The sequence below is a fragment of the Arachis hypogaea genome, chromosome 15 (genome assembly GCF_003086295.3).
Source record: "Arachis hypogaea cultivar Tifrunner chromosome 15, arahy.Tifrunner.gnm2.J5K5, whole genome shotgun sequence".
NCBI classification, from domain to species: domain Eukaryota; kingdom Viridiplantae; phylum Streptophyta; class Magnoliopsida; order Fabales; family Fabaceae; genus Arachis; species Arachis hypogaea.
The window spans coordinates 127,233,554-127,248,844 of NC_092050.1; the positions used below are offsets into that span (position 1 = coordinate 127,233,554).

A 15,291-nucleotide genomic window follows, 5' to 3' on the forward strand; every position below is an offset into this window, starting at 1 on the left:
CCACCTCTGACAATATATAAGGGGAAGATTTACTCTTCCCCCGAGGTACGTCATATATATCACATCATCCTTTCCGTCTGCGCATTTTACTGACAAGGGCGTCGGAGTGTCTTTGCAGGTGGCACCCCCTTTTTCACACGAAGTACTCGGAACCTCGCACACCCTGACCGGCAGTCCACGACCTGACGAGCCCCTACCATCTCCAAGGATTTTCGCCCGAACCGACCGGTAACCGACCTACCGAACAGATATATAGGACTAATTTATTTATTATGATTAATCACTTTCACTACGATGGAGACTGAAGTTAAGAAAATTTAAGTTAGTTGTACATTAAAAGATGGCATTTTTTAGAAACTTTCTAAATGATAATATCTCCTATGGCGTCATTGAAGATAAAGAATTAAAGACTATCCAAGAAGAGAATGTTGATAGAGTACTTAGATCAGTAGATAATGAGTGTGTGATGCAACTGTCCGATGAAAAAAAATTGATATGATCATGGAGGTACAATACCAGAGTGATGGTGAGTTTGATGGGACAAATTAAAATTTGTTATAGTAGAACATTATGGATATTATATATATTTTGGTTGTTTTTAGTTATAAATTTTTATAATTTTTTATAAATATGTAAAATTATGAAATATTAAATTTTATTAAATTTATATATTAAAATTATATATAAAATTTTTAATAATTTTATTTAATATTTAATTCAATCGAACTAATAAATCATAAACCAATAATCTTACCAATTTGTTGTCGGATCCATTTCCGCAATTTTGATAAAATATATAAAACATCAACTAAAAGTGTCAACCACCGATATAACTACCATCGACTACGAGATCATGTCCGGTGACAAATTCGGAGTCACCGGACACGAGAAACAGCACGGCGTCGGCAACATGCTTCGGAGTCAAAACCATACCCCTCAACCTCGCGTTATGCGCATACAGCATTTGCATCTCCTCCGTCTCCAACCCAAACGACGCACAGGTCAGAGGCGTGGCCAGCGCGTTGGGTGAAACGCAGTTCACCCTAATGCCGTGCGCTGCGAGCTGTAGGCTTGCCGCGCGCACTAACCCGAGAACCGCGTGCTTTGACATGGTGTAGTCGACACGCCGGGGAGTACCGTGTGTGGCGGCCACGCTTCCCGTGCACACGATACTGCCTCTCACGCGCCCCTCCATCATGGCACGCGCCGCGTGTTTGACGCAGAGGGCCATGCCGCGAGCATTGACAGCGAAGAGGCGGTCGAATTGGGAGATGTCAAGGTCGAGGACCGTCTGGTCTGAAGGGCTTAAGATGCCAGCGTTGCTGAACATGATGTCCAGTTTTCCGTGAGAGTTGACTGTTGTGTTCACAAGGATTTTTACTTGATCCTCGTTTGCCACGTCACAGTGGACGTAGGTGCACCTGCGAATGTTTCCAAGGAAAAATATCATATAGAAACGGCCTAATCACTCAAATTGATCTTTGAAAAGTTTGAGAGAATCTTTTGATATTTAATAAATATTTTAGTTAGGAGTCAAAAATAAAAATAAAAATAAAAAATCAACATCATTCAACAAATAAACTAACTAAATTACTCAAACTTTTTTAAATTACTCTTTTTTTTGTCATTTTTTTTTTCTTTTAAATACTCAAATTTTATTCATCCACTATCAGTATCACCAGTTAACCTTCGCTATCCACCACCTCTTATTTGTTGTCGATAACTTTAAATTTTAAATTAGTTTTACTTTATTTTACCTTCAAATATTTTTTAATTAATTATTTTTATATTGTTTTAAATTTTAGATGTTTATATTTAATATTCAATTTACATATTTATTAGTTTAAAAACTACTGACTCCTAAGGCTTTTTATTTAAAAAATAAATATTATCCTTTAAAAATGTTCGAGGATGTCACTCTTATTGAAGAGACAATTAATCCTTTCATCGATTTCAATCAAATTTTTTTACACGTATTTTAGATAAATAAATTTCTAATAAATTTTATTATAAGATAATTGGTGTAAAAAAAACACTTTAAAAAAAATTAGATCTCTTTTAAAATGATAGAGAGACTAATATGTCAAAAGGAAGTATCTTTTAAGGACTTATAAAAAATAAAAGTTTATTAGACTAAAATGTTCAATCTAAAATTCTCTAAAATCAATTTGGGTGTTGTTGGTACTAAAATTGAATTTTCTCAACAAAAGGCATTTCGACTACAAATTGTGTCGGTCTGAAAAAATTAGTTAAAATTACCAATAGATGCAGATACAATAAGTCGAAGTCGAAATAAAGATGGTACATAGCATCAAAGTCGAAGATTTTCAACACTTGAAAAAAAGATTGAAAAACAGTTATTGTTTTCCTTGAATATTGATAAACTCCATTTTGTTGTTATAAATTGTATTAAAAAGTATGGAGTTTATTAACTAAATCACACAATTTTAGCTTAATTTGTGGAGTTTTTCAATTATTGCTTCCAATGAACTCATGAGTGAAAAATATACTTTTTATGCTCTTAATCATTGATTTCTTAATTTTTTTTATGCCATTTGATGTCGTGATCAATTTTATTTAAGTGTTTTAGAGTTAAGACACTTTAGTGGCTTCAAGGGATCGAAAAGAACGGAGAAAAAAAGTAAATTCGGAAAGCAATTTGGAGTGGAAGTTGCTGAAGTCTCGCGTGGGTGAGCTTATGTCGCCGTGCGCGTTCTTCGTGTAGGCGAGCTTCTGTCGCGCATGCGAGTTATCCGCGAGAGCACATTTCCTTCATGTGCGCAAGATTCTCGCGTGCGCGAGATTCTTGTGAGCGCGAGACTTTTCCGCGTGAGCGAAATACCTCCACGTGCTTGGATTAATAAAACACGTGCTTCCTCACTTTGGACTTCCAAAAGGCCCTAAATTGCCATATTCTAAAGCATTTTGAGTGCTAAGATGATGAAGGGAGGGAACACACTCGTACACTTACATTTTACACATTATTTTTTTAGCCTTTAGGGAGATTCTAGAGAGAAAAACTCAAACTTCTCTCTAGAATCCCTAGAATTCAACTTAATTTTCTTGTTAGTTTTAGATTTTAGTCTTGTTTAATTTTAGTTTTAATCTTGTTTTCTTATTCTTGCATTATAATTCTATTAGACTTTAATGTTAGTTTGCTTTCTTCCATTTTGTTATTTGATGAACTTGTGAATTCTTGAGTTTCATTAATGAAGTTGATGTTTTAAGTTTTATATTTGCTTGTTTAAGTTGTTGATGTCGCTTTCTTGAATTTGGTAGTTGTAGGTTTTATTATTGTTGCAATGTATAATGTTTTACTTTTATACATTTTAAGTGTTTGATAAAATGCTTGAACTAGTTATGGAGTAGAATTTTCAACTCTTGGCTTTAGTTAGTAACTTGGGTGACCTTGAGTTACTAATGTCCAAGTTGATTGATAATTTAGAGATTTAATTATTCTTGTTTTTATTGATGCTAATCTTTTCCTAATTTAATTAGTATGTTGATTAAGACTTATTGATTATGATTAATTAAACCCGGTTGATTTTTCTCGTCGTTTAGAGGTTGACGATTGGTTTTGGTCTTTGTAATTATCATGTTGTGGTTAGTGACCAAGACAGTGATCCTTAACCATCAACCCTTGCCAAGATCTTTCTTAGTTAATTTCCTTAATTGTCTTAGTTTAAATACCTTTGATATTTAGTTATTATTTGCTTCTTTAATTTTATTTCATTAACTTCTTGTTTATTGCAATCAAAACCCTCGATTTCTCATAGCCAATAATTGAGCACTCGATTGCAATCTCTAGGGAGAACGACCCGGGATTTAAAACTTCCGGTAATTGATTTGAATTGTGACAATTTTCTAAACTTTGTAGGGTTATTTGCCAGTTTAGAACTATGCTTATAACAAAATTCGAGTTTTATAACTTGTGAATTTCTAAATCAGTGTTTAGCCATGCATCAAGTTTTTGGCGCCATTGCCGAGGAGTTGCAGCGTGTGTCATATTATTGACTGTTGTGAATATGTGAATAGTGTGAATAGCTTGCTTTTTGTTTGTTTTCTTGTTTTGCTAATAGTTGGGAGTTTGTTTTTCTTTGCTCTTTGTTATTCCATGTTTTTATTTTCTCTCTTTCTTATGAATTCTCATCCTTTTGATTTTAGGTATGGTTGTGGAAATACTATAGGTAATGGCAATTTCAATGACAGTTTGCACCAAGGAAGAAACTATCAATGGAGGGAGGAGGCTTACACTCAAAGACAATCCTCATGTCAACCCCCTCCGTCGTGCTACTATGATCTCAATTCATCCTATGGTGTATAACCACCCAATAGATTTGGTGGTCCTTGCAATAGTTATGAACCTCAATGACCATATTCATATGATCACCATCTTCAACATTGTCCTTAACCACAATACTCACAAGCCTCATTTTACCATTAAACACCTCCATATCATTCTAATCTATATTCACCATACCACCAACCTTATGTGCCTCAAGAACACCCATATGAGTCATATGAATCATACTTAGAACCACCACCATTCCAACACCAATACTCTCAAACTCCCCTTGACTAATTACCTCCATATACACAACCTCAACACTTTCACCCTTATGAACCACCTCCCATATATGAAAACTTTCTCCCAAATGATGAATCCTTCTTTCCACTACAACCCTCCATGGATGATACTCTTTGCTCCTTTCTTCAAGAGCAAAGGGAGACGAGAAAGAAAAAATAGGAATCAATCAAGCGACATAATCATTGTTGTCAAACTCTCGAGTTAACTCGTAAACTCGTATGAGTTTAGGTAGTGGAATCAAGTTAATTCAGACACAAATTCATTTCTGGATAGACTCAGGTAGACTCGAGTAAACTCGCATAAACTCGGTCAAACTCGCGAGTTTATGGGCGAGTCAGCGAGTTTGTTTTGTTTGGCCTTTTTTGCAAAAATGGAGCCGTTTTGGGCCCAAAAAAGAGGAAAAAAGGGAGCAACGTATGAACGTAACCCTAAACAGCTAAATCCCTCACTTTGCTTGCCACACTCATTCAATCACTCTGTTCTCCAAGCCCTTTTCGCGTTTTATGTTGAACTAGATGCATACTTGTGAAGGATTTGAATGTATGTTCTAGAGTACTTGTTATAATTGTAGTATTATGTTAATTTATTATGTTTTTTTATGTTGAAATTGTTGAGTTTGAATGGCTATATTTGAGTAAACATATATATTATACACGATATATATATTTTTTGCAAAAAAATTATAATAGGTAAACTCATACGAGTCTACGAGTCGAGTCTAAGTCAGCTCCACGAGTTTACCTAGACTCGCGAGTTTGACAACCTTGGACATAATGCTATCATGGCTACCTTAGTCGAAGCTTCAACCCGATTGACCTCAATACGCTCTTGCAATAATCCAAGCACTTCCACGGATGAATATGGAGAATCAACCTAAGAACTTAGTATAGAAGAGAGCTTGGAGCACCAAATAAAGGAAGAGGAGTTGATGGATGAACCGCAACATGTGAAGGATGTTGAAGAGGAGAGATTGGAGGATTCATTTCAAAAAGGTGAGAATGTTGAGTGCATTGAACTCGACAGAGTGGTTGAAAGTTTAGGAGAGGTTAAGCAAAAGATGAATTCCATTATTGAGGATGATTCTGCACCGAGCAATGATCTCAATGAGTTTGTTAAACCTTCTTCCGTGAGATTTGAAATTGATGTTGAGGAGGACTGTACACAACCTCCAAAATATATTTTGGGCAATGAAGATTATTTGAAAGAAGTTGGTGAACAAGAGATGGAATTTGAAGAAGCTTGCCAAGAGGTGGAGGTTGTTAAAGAAGAGTCAAAGGGAAAGGGAACAACCATAGCACATCTATTAGATATCTCCCTTGCTAAGTCACCACCATCCATATTACAAGTTAAGTGGGTAATCATCTCATCCTTTAACTTCCTTGGCCCATATCAATATGCTTTGTTAGAAACGGGTGGTCAACTTAGAATTTTTCTTGGGGTGCTAAGCAAGAGGAAATTGGATATTGGTTGGCCACTAGAATCAAGGTTCATGATGGAAGAAAACTCAAACTTTGGAGTCCAAAGGTGGAGTGAAGCTCAATTCGATGGATTTAGGATGAGGATTATGCGTTTTAAGGAGAATTCAAGAATTGTGTCACCTGAACGGAAACATGAAGATCAATAAGAAAGCGAGTGGACATACAAAGTTTGGGACCTCAGAATACACTTCAACAATCAATAATTTTGGGGTCTTACTACTTGTTTGGGATATTTTGAAAGCTTGGTGGCACAATTTGGGATCCCGAAGACCATTGGAAGTCCAAGCATTGGAGGGATTCAAGGAGGAATTCAACCATAAGCCACCTTGACATGAACCTCATTAACCATCCAACTTAAGGACGATAATTAAAAGTGCTAGGTGGGAGACACCAACCATAGTAAAACCTTTTTAAACAACTACAACAGAAAAGGCTTGTGGCCACACTTTTTTCTTGCTACGCTTTAAAAGCGTGGCCAACAAGAGTTAATGACCACGCTTTTATGAGGGAGGCGATTGATTAGATATTTGGCCACGTTTTTTGTTGCTACACTTTAAAAGCATGGAGAAAAGAGTCAATGACCACGCTTTTATTAGGGTGATAATTGAATAGAGATTTGGCCACGCTTTTTTTGCCACGCTTCAAAAGCGGGGCCATAGAAAAAGCAAGCACACTTTTCAAGAATGAAGACATGATTTCATTATAGTGACGTTTTAAAAGCCTGGCTATTTCTTGTAACTTTTTCGCACGCTATAAAAGTGTGGCAAAAAAGTTCCAAAAAAATTTTAATTTTTTGTGTCTGAGAGTGACAATGTTGTAACAAAACCCTTGTTCCCCATTCCCTAAGCCTAATTCACACAGCAGCGCCTTCCTCTCTTCCTCATTTTCTTCATTCGAGCACTCTTCCTCCATCTTTCTCACACAGACACGGAGGACGACAGCAGTGGTGGTAGGTTTATCGTCGCTCTGATGGCGCCTTCGCGAGTCCTGGCTACAGCGCTATTCTGTTCCTCTTCCTTCTCCATCCTTTTCATGCAGGAGCAGTGGTCGTTCTTCGTTGGCACTCTCACACTCGCTCCCAATAACACTCGTAGGTCAACCTCTCTCACAACCCCTCCGTCGGTGCTCCCTCCGCCGGTGCTCCCTCCGAGTGCTCCCTGTGTCGGCACTCCTTCAGTGTCCCTCCATGGCTCAACACCCGTCACATTGCCGTCTCCATCTCTGAAGTCATCGCGCCACTGTCTCCCTCTCCCTCACTTGTCACACCTCCGTTTCCCTCTCTCAACCCTCTTCCTCTCCATCCGTCAATGCCAACTGTCAGCCACGTTCAGCGTTCGCAGTGTCGTGGTAAATTATTTGGTCAAATTTTTTCTTGATCTGATTATTTGTTTTTGAATTTGATTTTTTGTTTTGATTTTCTTGGTTCTTCATTGTCTCTGATTTTTCTAAACTGTTTTTGGTTCTATTTTGATTTGGTTTAGGTTTTTTTCTCTAAACTTCTGGATATTTGGTTTTCGCATTAAACATTATTTCTCTATTAATATTATTTGTGTTGGAAGAGAATGTTTATTGAATAATTGGCTTGTTAATATATATTTCCAGTACTTCTATTTGGTTTTCAATGATTCCTAAGATTTTCATATGTAGCTACTAATTGAAAAATTGTATTAATTGTTCTCATGTATTCCTGAATACAACTCCGACTATATTACAGTTGCGGTACATAGCCGGTCCCAAGCCCGGATAAAAGAGGAGGGTTGTGTTAGGTCTTCGACAACCAACATAAAAATATAGTCGAATCCCTCTGACATGAATCGAAGACATTATTGCGCTAAAGCTAGGTCGTTGCCTGGAAGCAACGTGCTGTATCGCTCGAGTACGATGTCAAATGAGCAAGAGCCGCTGCATCGATGCCCAGATGTAGTGTTAAATGAGCAAGGGTTCTTGCATTTTCATGAACGGACGAGGGTAAATAAGCTAGTTCACAAAGTAAAAGGTAAATGTCGGAGCGACAGAAGGTTGAGATTTGGTACATGGAATATAGGCACTCTAATAGGAGTCCATGGAGGTGGTGGACACCATCACAAGGAGAAAGATTAACATTATGTGCCTACAAGAAACAAAATGGGTTAGTGTGAAGGCTAGGGAGTTGGATACTTCTGGTTTCAAACTTTGGTATACAGGAAAGGTGAAGAATATGAATGGGGTTGGAATTATTGTGGATAAGCAGTGGAAGAAGGACGTAGTGGATGTCAAGAGGGTGGGAGATCGGATCATCTCTATCAAACTTGTGGTGGAGGAAGGTGCTTTCCATGTGATTAGTGCCTATACACCATAAGTGGGTTCAGACGAACAACACAAGATAAGGTTTTGGGAGGATCTAGAGAGTTTGATTCAAGACATACCTTCAGGAGATAAGATTTTCTTAGGAGGAGATTTAAATGGCCATGTTGGGAGAGAAGTGACTGGGTATGGGAGTATTCACGGAGGCCATGGTTTCGAGGTGATCAATGCTGAGGTTAAAACTATTTTGGACTTTTCCTCAACCTTTGATCTTCTTATTGCAAATACATGTTTTAAAAAGAGAGACTAACATCTTATAACCTATAAGAGTGGCATGACAAGCTCTCAAATTGAATTCTTCTTGTTGAGGAGTGTCGACCGAAAATTTTGCATTAATTCTAAAATTATCCCGAGAGAGAGTTTGATAACACAACATAGGGTGCTCGTCATGGATTTTTGCATTGAGCAAAAGTTAAGAAAAAGACATCATACGAAGAACCCAAGGACGAGGTGGTGGCGGATGAAAGGTGAGGAACAAAGAAGCTTCCTAAGACGGGTAGGAGAAGAGGTAAAGTGGTATGGGAATGGAAGCGCGGAAGAGATGTGAAGGGAGATGGCAGAAGTTATTAGAAGAACAGCAAAAGAAAGCTTTAGTGAATCTAAAGGAATATGACCATGATACAAGGAGTCCTGGTGGTAGAATGCGAGTGTACAAGAAAAGATAAAGATAAAAAGGGAGTACTTTAAAAAGTGATCTTTATGCTGCAACGCAGACAACTGGGAAAAATATAAGGCGGCTAAGAAAGAGACAAAAGTGGCTGTAAGTGAAGCAAGAAGAAGAGCGTATGAGGGTCTCTACTAGTCTTTGGGCACGAAAGAAGGAGAAAAAGGTATATATAGAATTGCAAAGAGCCATGAAAGAAGAATAAGAGATTTGGATCAGGTTAAGTGCATAAAGGATAAGGATGGAGAGGTATTGGCTCAAGAGGAGAAGATTAATGAAAGGTGGAAGAGCTACTTTTACGAGTTATTTAATGAGGGACAGAAGACTCTTTCGAGCCTTGGTCAGTTATGCACAAGGGAAGAAGATCAAAACTTTGACTACTATCGAAGGATTCGAGACTTCGAGGTAAAAGAGGCTCTAAAGCAGATGAAAAATGGCACGGCAGTAGGACCTAATAATATCCCGATTGAGGTTTGGAAGGGCCTTGGAGAAAAAGACATCAACTGGTTAACCAAGCTTTTTAATGAGATTTTAAGGTCAAAGAAGATGCCTGATGAGTGGAGAAAGAGTACCTTAGTACCTATCTACAAGAATAAAGGGGATATACAAAGTTGCGGAAACTATAAAGGGATTAAGCTCATGAGTCATACCATGAAGTTATGCGAAAGGGTGATAGAACGGAGGTTGAGAAAAGAGACACAAGTAACAGAGAACCAATTTGGATTTATGCCAGGCAGATCTACCATTAAAGCGATATACCTATTAAGAAGGATGATGGAGAGGTATCGTAGTAATAAAAGAGATCTACATATGGTGTTTATTGATTTCGAAAAAGCGTATGATAGGGTGCCAAGGGAGGTCTTATGGAAGGTTTTAGAAAAGAGGAGAGTAAGAATCGCATATATTCGTGCAATTAAAGACATGTATGACGGGGTCATAACTAGTGTGAAGACTCAAGGTGGTGGGACAGAAGAATTTTCTATTGGTATAGGATTACACCAAGGATCATCCTTAAGTCCATACCTTTTCACATTAGTCTTGGAAGTACTCACAGAGCACATCCAAGAGCCTGTGCCATGGTGCATGCTTTTTGCCGATGATATCGTCCTTATGGGAGAGTCAAGGGAAGACCTAAATAAGAAGTTGGACTTATAGAGAGAAGCTCTAGAAGTGTATGGTCTGCATATAAGCCATAGCAAGACGGAATATATGGACTGTAAGTTCAGTCTGAGAAAGGAAAACCCTAATATAGAGGTGAAGATTGGAGAAAACATCCTACAAAAAGTTAAAAGTTTTAAGTATCTTGGGTGCATCATACAGGATAATGGAAAGATTGAACAGGATGTAAATCATAGGATCCAAGCATGTTGGTCAAAATGGCGGAGTGCATCTGGTTTTATATGTGACAAAAAAGTGATTTTAAAACTTAAAGGTAAATTCTATCGCACCGCTATAAGACTGGCTATGCTTTATGGTACGGAGTGTTGGACGGCCAAAGGAGAGCACAAACATAAGCTGAGTGTGACAGAGATGAAGATGTTGAGATGGATGAGTGGTCATACGCGATTGGATAAAATAAGGAACGAAGATATAAGGGAGAGAATTGGAGTAGTACCCATTGTGGAAAAGATGGTTGAATCATGTCTTAGGTGGTTTGGACATGTGAGAAGAAGACCGATAGAACACCCAGTCAGGAGGGTAGATGAGATGGAAGATGGACAAGGGGCGAAAAGCAGAGGAAGACCTAAGAAGACCATCCATGAGGTGGTCAAACGAGATCTACATGTAAGCGGTCTCTCTGTAGACATGATACATGACAGAGCACAATGGCGTCGTTTGATTCATGTAGCCGATCCCACCTAGTGGGACAAGGCTTTGTTGTTGTTGTTGTTGTTGTTGTTGTTGTTGTTGTTGTTGTTGTTGTTGTATGTATGTATGTATTCCTGAATACAGTTAAGTCTTTTTGGATTTTGCTCTAAGTTCTGTCTCAAAAGTGAATGAGAAAGATAGCTGCACCAGGAAGCACTGCCAGCTGATTGCTGTCCGAGCATACATGTTGCCATTGATGCGTAGTAGTACACATTCAGCTGCTACAGTAGTGCTGCTTTGCTGCTGGTGAGCCATTTTCTACAAATATTAAAAGTTGATATAAGTAGTATGGAGCTGGTGAGGGAGGTTGCTGTAAAATTTTTGAAGTTACTTACTAGTTATTAGTATTTACTTAAGTCTAACTCGATTTTATTTTAGGCTTTAGGTCATTTTAATTTAAATGGTAATAATTGGTATTGTTGTTTGTTTCTTATATTTGTGGTTGTAAATGACCTAAAATTGATATGTTAAAATTAATTAGTCTAGGTTATTTCTTATTTTTTGATGTCAATATTCAGATTCTTATTGTTTGTTGGTGTTGTGATAATAATTTTGATTTTGTGGAACATATTTGATACTGTTTTGAGTCCTTGATAATTGGTTACTAAGTTCTTGTAGAGGTTGTTATTAATTCAAGTTCTTTTGATACTGTTTTCAAGAGGTTCGTTTCTCTTCTTTTCTTTGCTTTATATGAAGTTATGAACTTTGGTTTGTTGTTTTGGCACCAAAGTTGTCTTGCCATGTAATGTATTCTCTTGCTGCTAATCTTCATTCCTTGAGTCATGGAAATTGATAAATTATTAGTTTTATAGAATTTAGGTAACTTCAATTCTCTCACTCTCGAAACAATCAATTGGGAAAATTGTTGCTTCATTATACACCACAACACAGTCTTCTTCAGTTCTACAACAACAATTACATTAAGGTTTCATTTATTTATTTATCTTTAGTTCTATTATACTGTTATTGATGCTGTTTGGAGGTGGATTGCATTATAAGGCTATGGATTTTTCCTTCATATGAATGTCATTTTGTGTATCTGCTGACTCATGATGAGGAATTAAATAATACCTGTCACATAGTTTTGTAATAAAATCTTTGTTTAATTCATTATTTGTTAATTTAAGTGTTTTCTGTGTGCATGTAACAATTTGTTGTAGCATAATATTTGTAGATGAACAATGAATTTGAGGACAGACAAGAAGAAGTTTTAGACAAGATTCCAAGCAGTCACCAGAGAAGAAAGCAGGTTTCTTCTTTTTACACACACTGTTCTTTTAAAAAAAAGAAAAAAATTCCTAATTTTCTATAGGTTTATATATTATTGTTCTAAATATTTTTCTGAATGTGACTTCAGTCGTTTATTTGGAAAGTTTTGATGATGAAAGAGAGAAATAGAGGCACAACTGGAAGAGATTTTGTTGATTCACTTGGTGAGTTCCATGGAATTTCATTTTTGGTTTATTTAAATAGATGCATAAAACATTTTAGTTGTGTATTTATAGATATGTAGCTTACTTGGGCAAATCATTTTGGTGATGATTACAAGATGACAATAAAAGCAAGAAGGGACTTGCAGAAATTTATGAGGTCTATATTTCTTTTGCTATTTTTAATTCTTAATGTCTTGTCATAAAAAATTGACCTTTAGTTACTGTTTTTGCTTGTGGACAGCAAGAGTATGATGAGAAGGAAGACCCCACTTTTGCGCCATTGTTATTTAGAGATGAACAGAACAACAGGTGAAAGTCTCAATTGCTTTACATTATTTTTTGCTTCCATTACTTTGTAATTTTTTTTCTTTTTTTTCTGAATTCTGATGTGTTCTATTGAGTGCCTTTTATTTGTGATCAGGAAAGCATATTATTCAAGAAACTTGGACTGAAATTGGATGCCCTTGCTCATTTCAATTTTGCTTTAAAACCGGCATTATATCATACTGCAGGTTACCCTTGATATATATGCACATCACTAGCTATTCTGCCTTTTAAATTGGCTTGTGTTGAAACTTGACAGGTTATAGAGGACATGTCTATTCAAATTAATGTGCCTGCTCGGACAATGGAAGAAGTAAAGAGCTATTATCTTGCAATATCAATTTAATCTATTCTTCTTCCAACTACTAGTGTTTTATAATGTGATACACTTTTCATGGGCATATTGCACCTGTGGCTGTCTCAGATACAGCTATGCTGGCTCTTGAGGAGGTGTTTGAAGGAAAGGGTGATATTAAAGAAGAAACAGAGCTTACAAAGGAATAGAGGAAGAGAAGGAGAGCTAACAAGAAAAGAAGATTTAAAGGTATGATTGTCTGCCTAGTGACTATACCATGATGCATAGTTGCATTATCATACCCTCTAATAGTTCTAGGAAGAAACCTACCCAACATTTTGTGAAAATCATCCATGGACAGAGAATTCTCTTTTCAGTTTTAGTATTAACAATGTTCATAGTTCAGCTGCAGTAGTAAAAAGAATGGGTAGAAGGTGCAAGAGGGTGCATAGCCTAACCAAGTGAATGGTAATTTCTTTTATATCACCTGTTCGATATGAGAAATATTGCTTTAGTGTCACTTCTCTTAAGTGTGCCAGAAAGGTTTTCTCTTTATTAACACTGACCACATTTTCTAATAGAATGAGACTTTATTATTATTAGATTGGCCATTCTATACTGAAATGTAGTTATGTTACTTGATTTCTATCTATTATTAGAAGCTTTGGTGCCCTCATCACTCTCTTTTTTCTTTTTCCTCTTTTATTTTTTGTTAAAAAGCTGCCTTAATTTCTCACTCAATTTTGACTAGTGGAGATTGCTGTAGAAAAATTTAGAATATCTTAGGCACCGTATAATTTAATTTCAATTTAGAATATCTAAAAATTTCAATGGTTGTGACTGGTGGGAGTGACATATTTAATTTATTAACACTGCAAAATGATATCATATTATATTATAACTTGATACATTTGACTCTATATTTCTTGATACATTTGACTCTATATTTCTCATATAGCTTTATGGTTTTGGTTTTGAAATTTTGTTGTTTGTAGTGCACGGTGTAGAGTTTGCATTCGGGGATCACGAGTACTCATCGACCGGGATATTCGAAGGAGAACCAAAAAAGTGTGAAGGGTTTAGATTCAGGAAGACAATATTGATTGGGAAGACAGATATGGCACCGGACGTAGTAAAAGCGGTGATGGAAGAACTTGCAGCTGATTTAGGAAGGATTTGCATTAAGAATGAAGTTTGAGAGTCATCTTTTAAGATGTTTCACCGATTATAGTAGCATGTAAATAATTCATGAAAATTAATAAAAAAAATCAATTCTTTTTATATTTTCTTATTTTCTCTTTTGTTTTTTTTAATTTGACAAAGAAAGAGGCCACGCTTTCAGGTTCTAGTTAGCAAGCCACGCCTTAAAAACGTGGCCATATCTCTCTTTGCACGCTTTAAAAGTGTAGTCATCTCTCTCAATCTTGGAACGTTTTAAAGCGTGGTCATATCTCTCTCTTGGCATGCTTTAAAAGTGTGGCCATATCTGGCATATATAGTCACGCTTTTACGCATGGCAATCTTTAAAAGCGTGGCAAAAGGTAAAGCGTGGCTATAGGTCACCAAAAGCGTGGTAATAGAGCAACTGACACGTTTGTAGATGTGACCCTTTCAAAAGTGTGCCGGTAGCTCGAAAAGTGTGACTAAAAGTTATCGCTACGCTTTAAAAGCGTGGCAAAATGAATATTTTCTTGTAGTGAACCCATCTCTTTTTATAACTCTTGTAAATATTTCTCTTAGCTGTTAGCTTGATTTGGTAGATTTTCAATTTGAATTGCATGTTTAAATAGTTGTATAGTTTTTAAGAGTTAGAAATCCTGTTAATTTGTTTGAGAATATAAATATTTAGGTTAAGAAGTCTTGTTTATGCTCTTGGTCATGCTTAGGTTGATTATGTTCAAAAAGAATGGAAAAATAAATTGTTTACATACTTTACTTAATTTAGCTTTTTATTTTTGTTGCATTTGAAAAGTCTAATTTTGAGGTTGAACTTGGTTTTAGGATGTTAAATTTAAGTTAGAAAACTCTTTTTAGGCTTATTTTTATTGTATTTACTAAGTCTTTGGTTAATTTTGAGGTTGAATTTGGTTTTAGGACGTTAAATTTAGGTTAGAAAACCCTTTTTAGGCTTAATATCTTAAGAAAAAATTCATATCATGCGTACGCACGATGTCATTCCAGAACCATTATGTTTTTGTGCGTATATCTTGCATATGCATCAATGGCAAACGCTTGTCAACTCATGAATACACATGGCAGATACGTACGCACAAATTCAAAAATTAGACCCCTTGTGC

The 15,291-nt window shown here is 36.4% G+C and overlaps 1 protein-coding gene across 1 annotated transcript in view; it reads right to left on the reverse strand.

The window, feature by feature from the left end:
* Positions 1-682: 682 nt before the first annotated feature.
* Positions 683-15,291, reverse strand: part of LOC112747143 ((-)-isopiperitenol/(-)-carveol dehydrogenase, mitochondrial) — a 39,791-nt gene continuing 25,182 nt past the window's right edge. Inside the window, exon 2 of the mRNA XM_025795151.3 lies at positions 683-1,421. Within this exon, the coding sequence (XP_025650936.1) occupies positions 818-1,421 (604 nt within the window). The 3' untranslated portion in view covers positions 683-817. The remainder of the gene's footprint in view (positions 1,422-15,291) is intronic.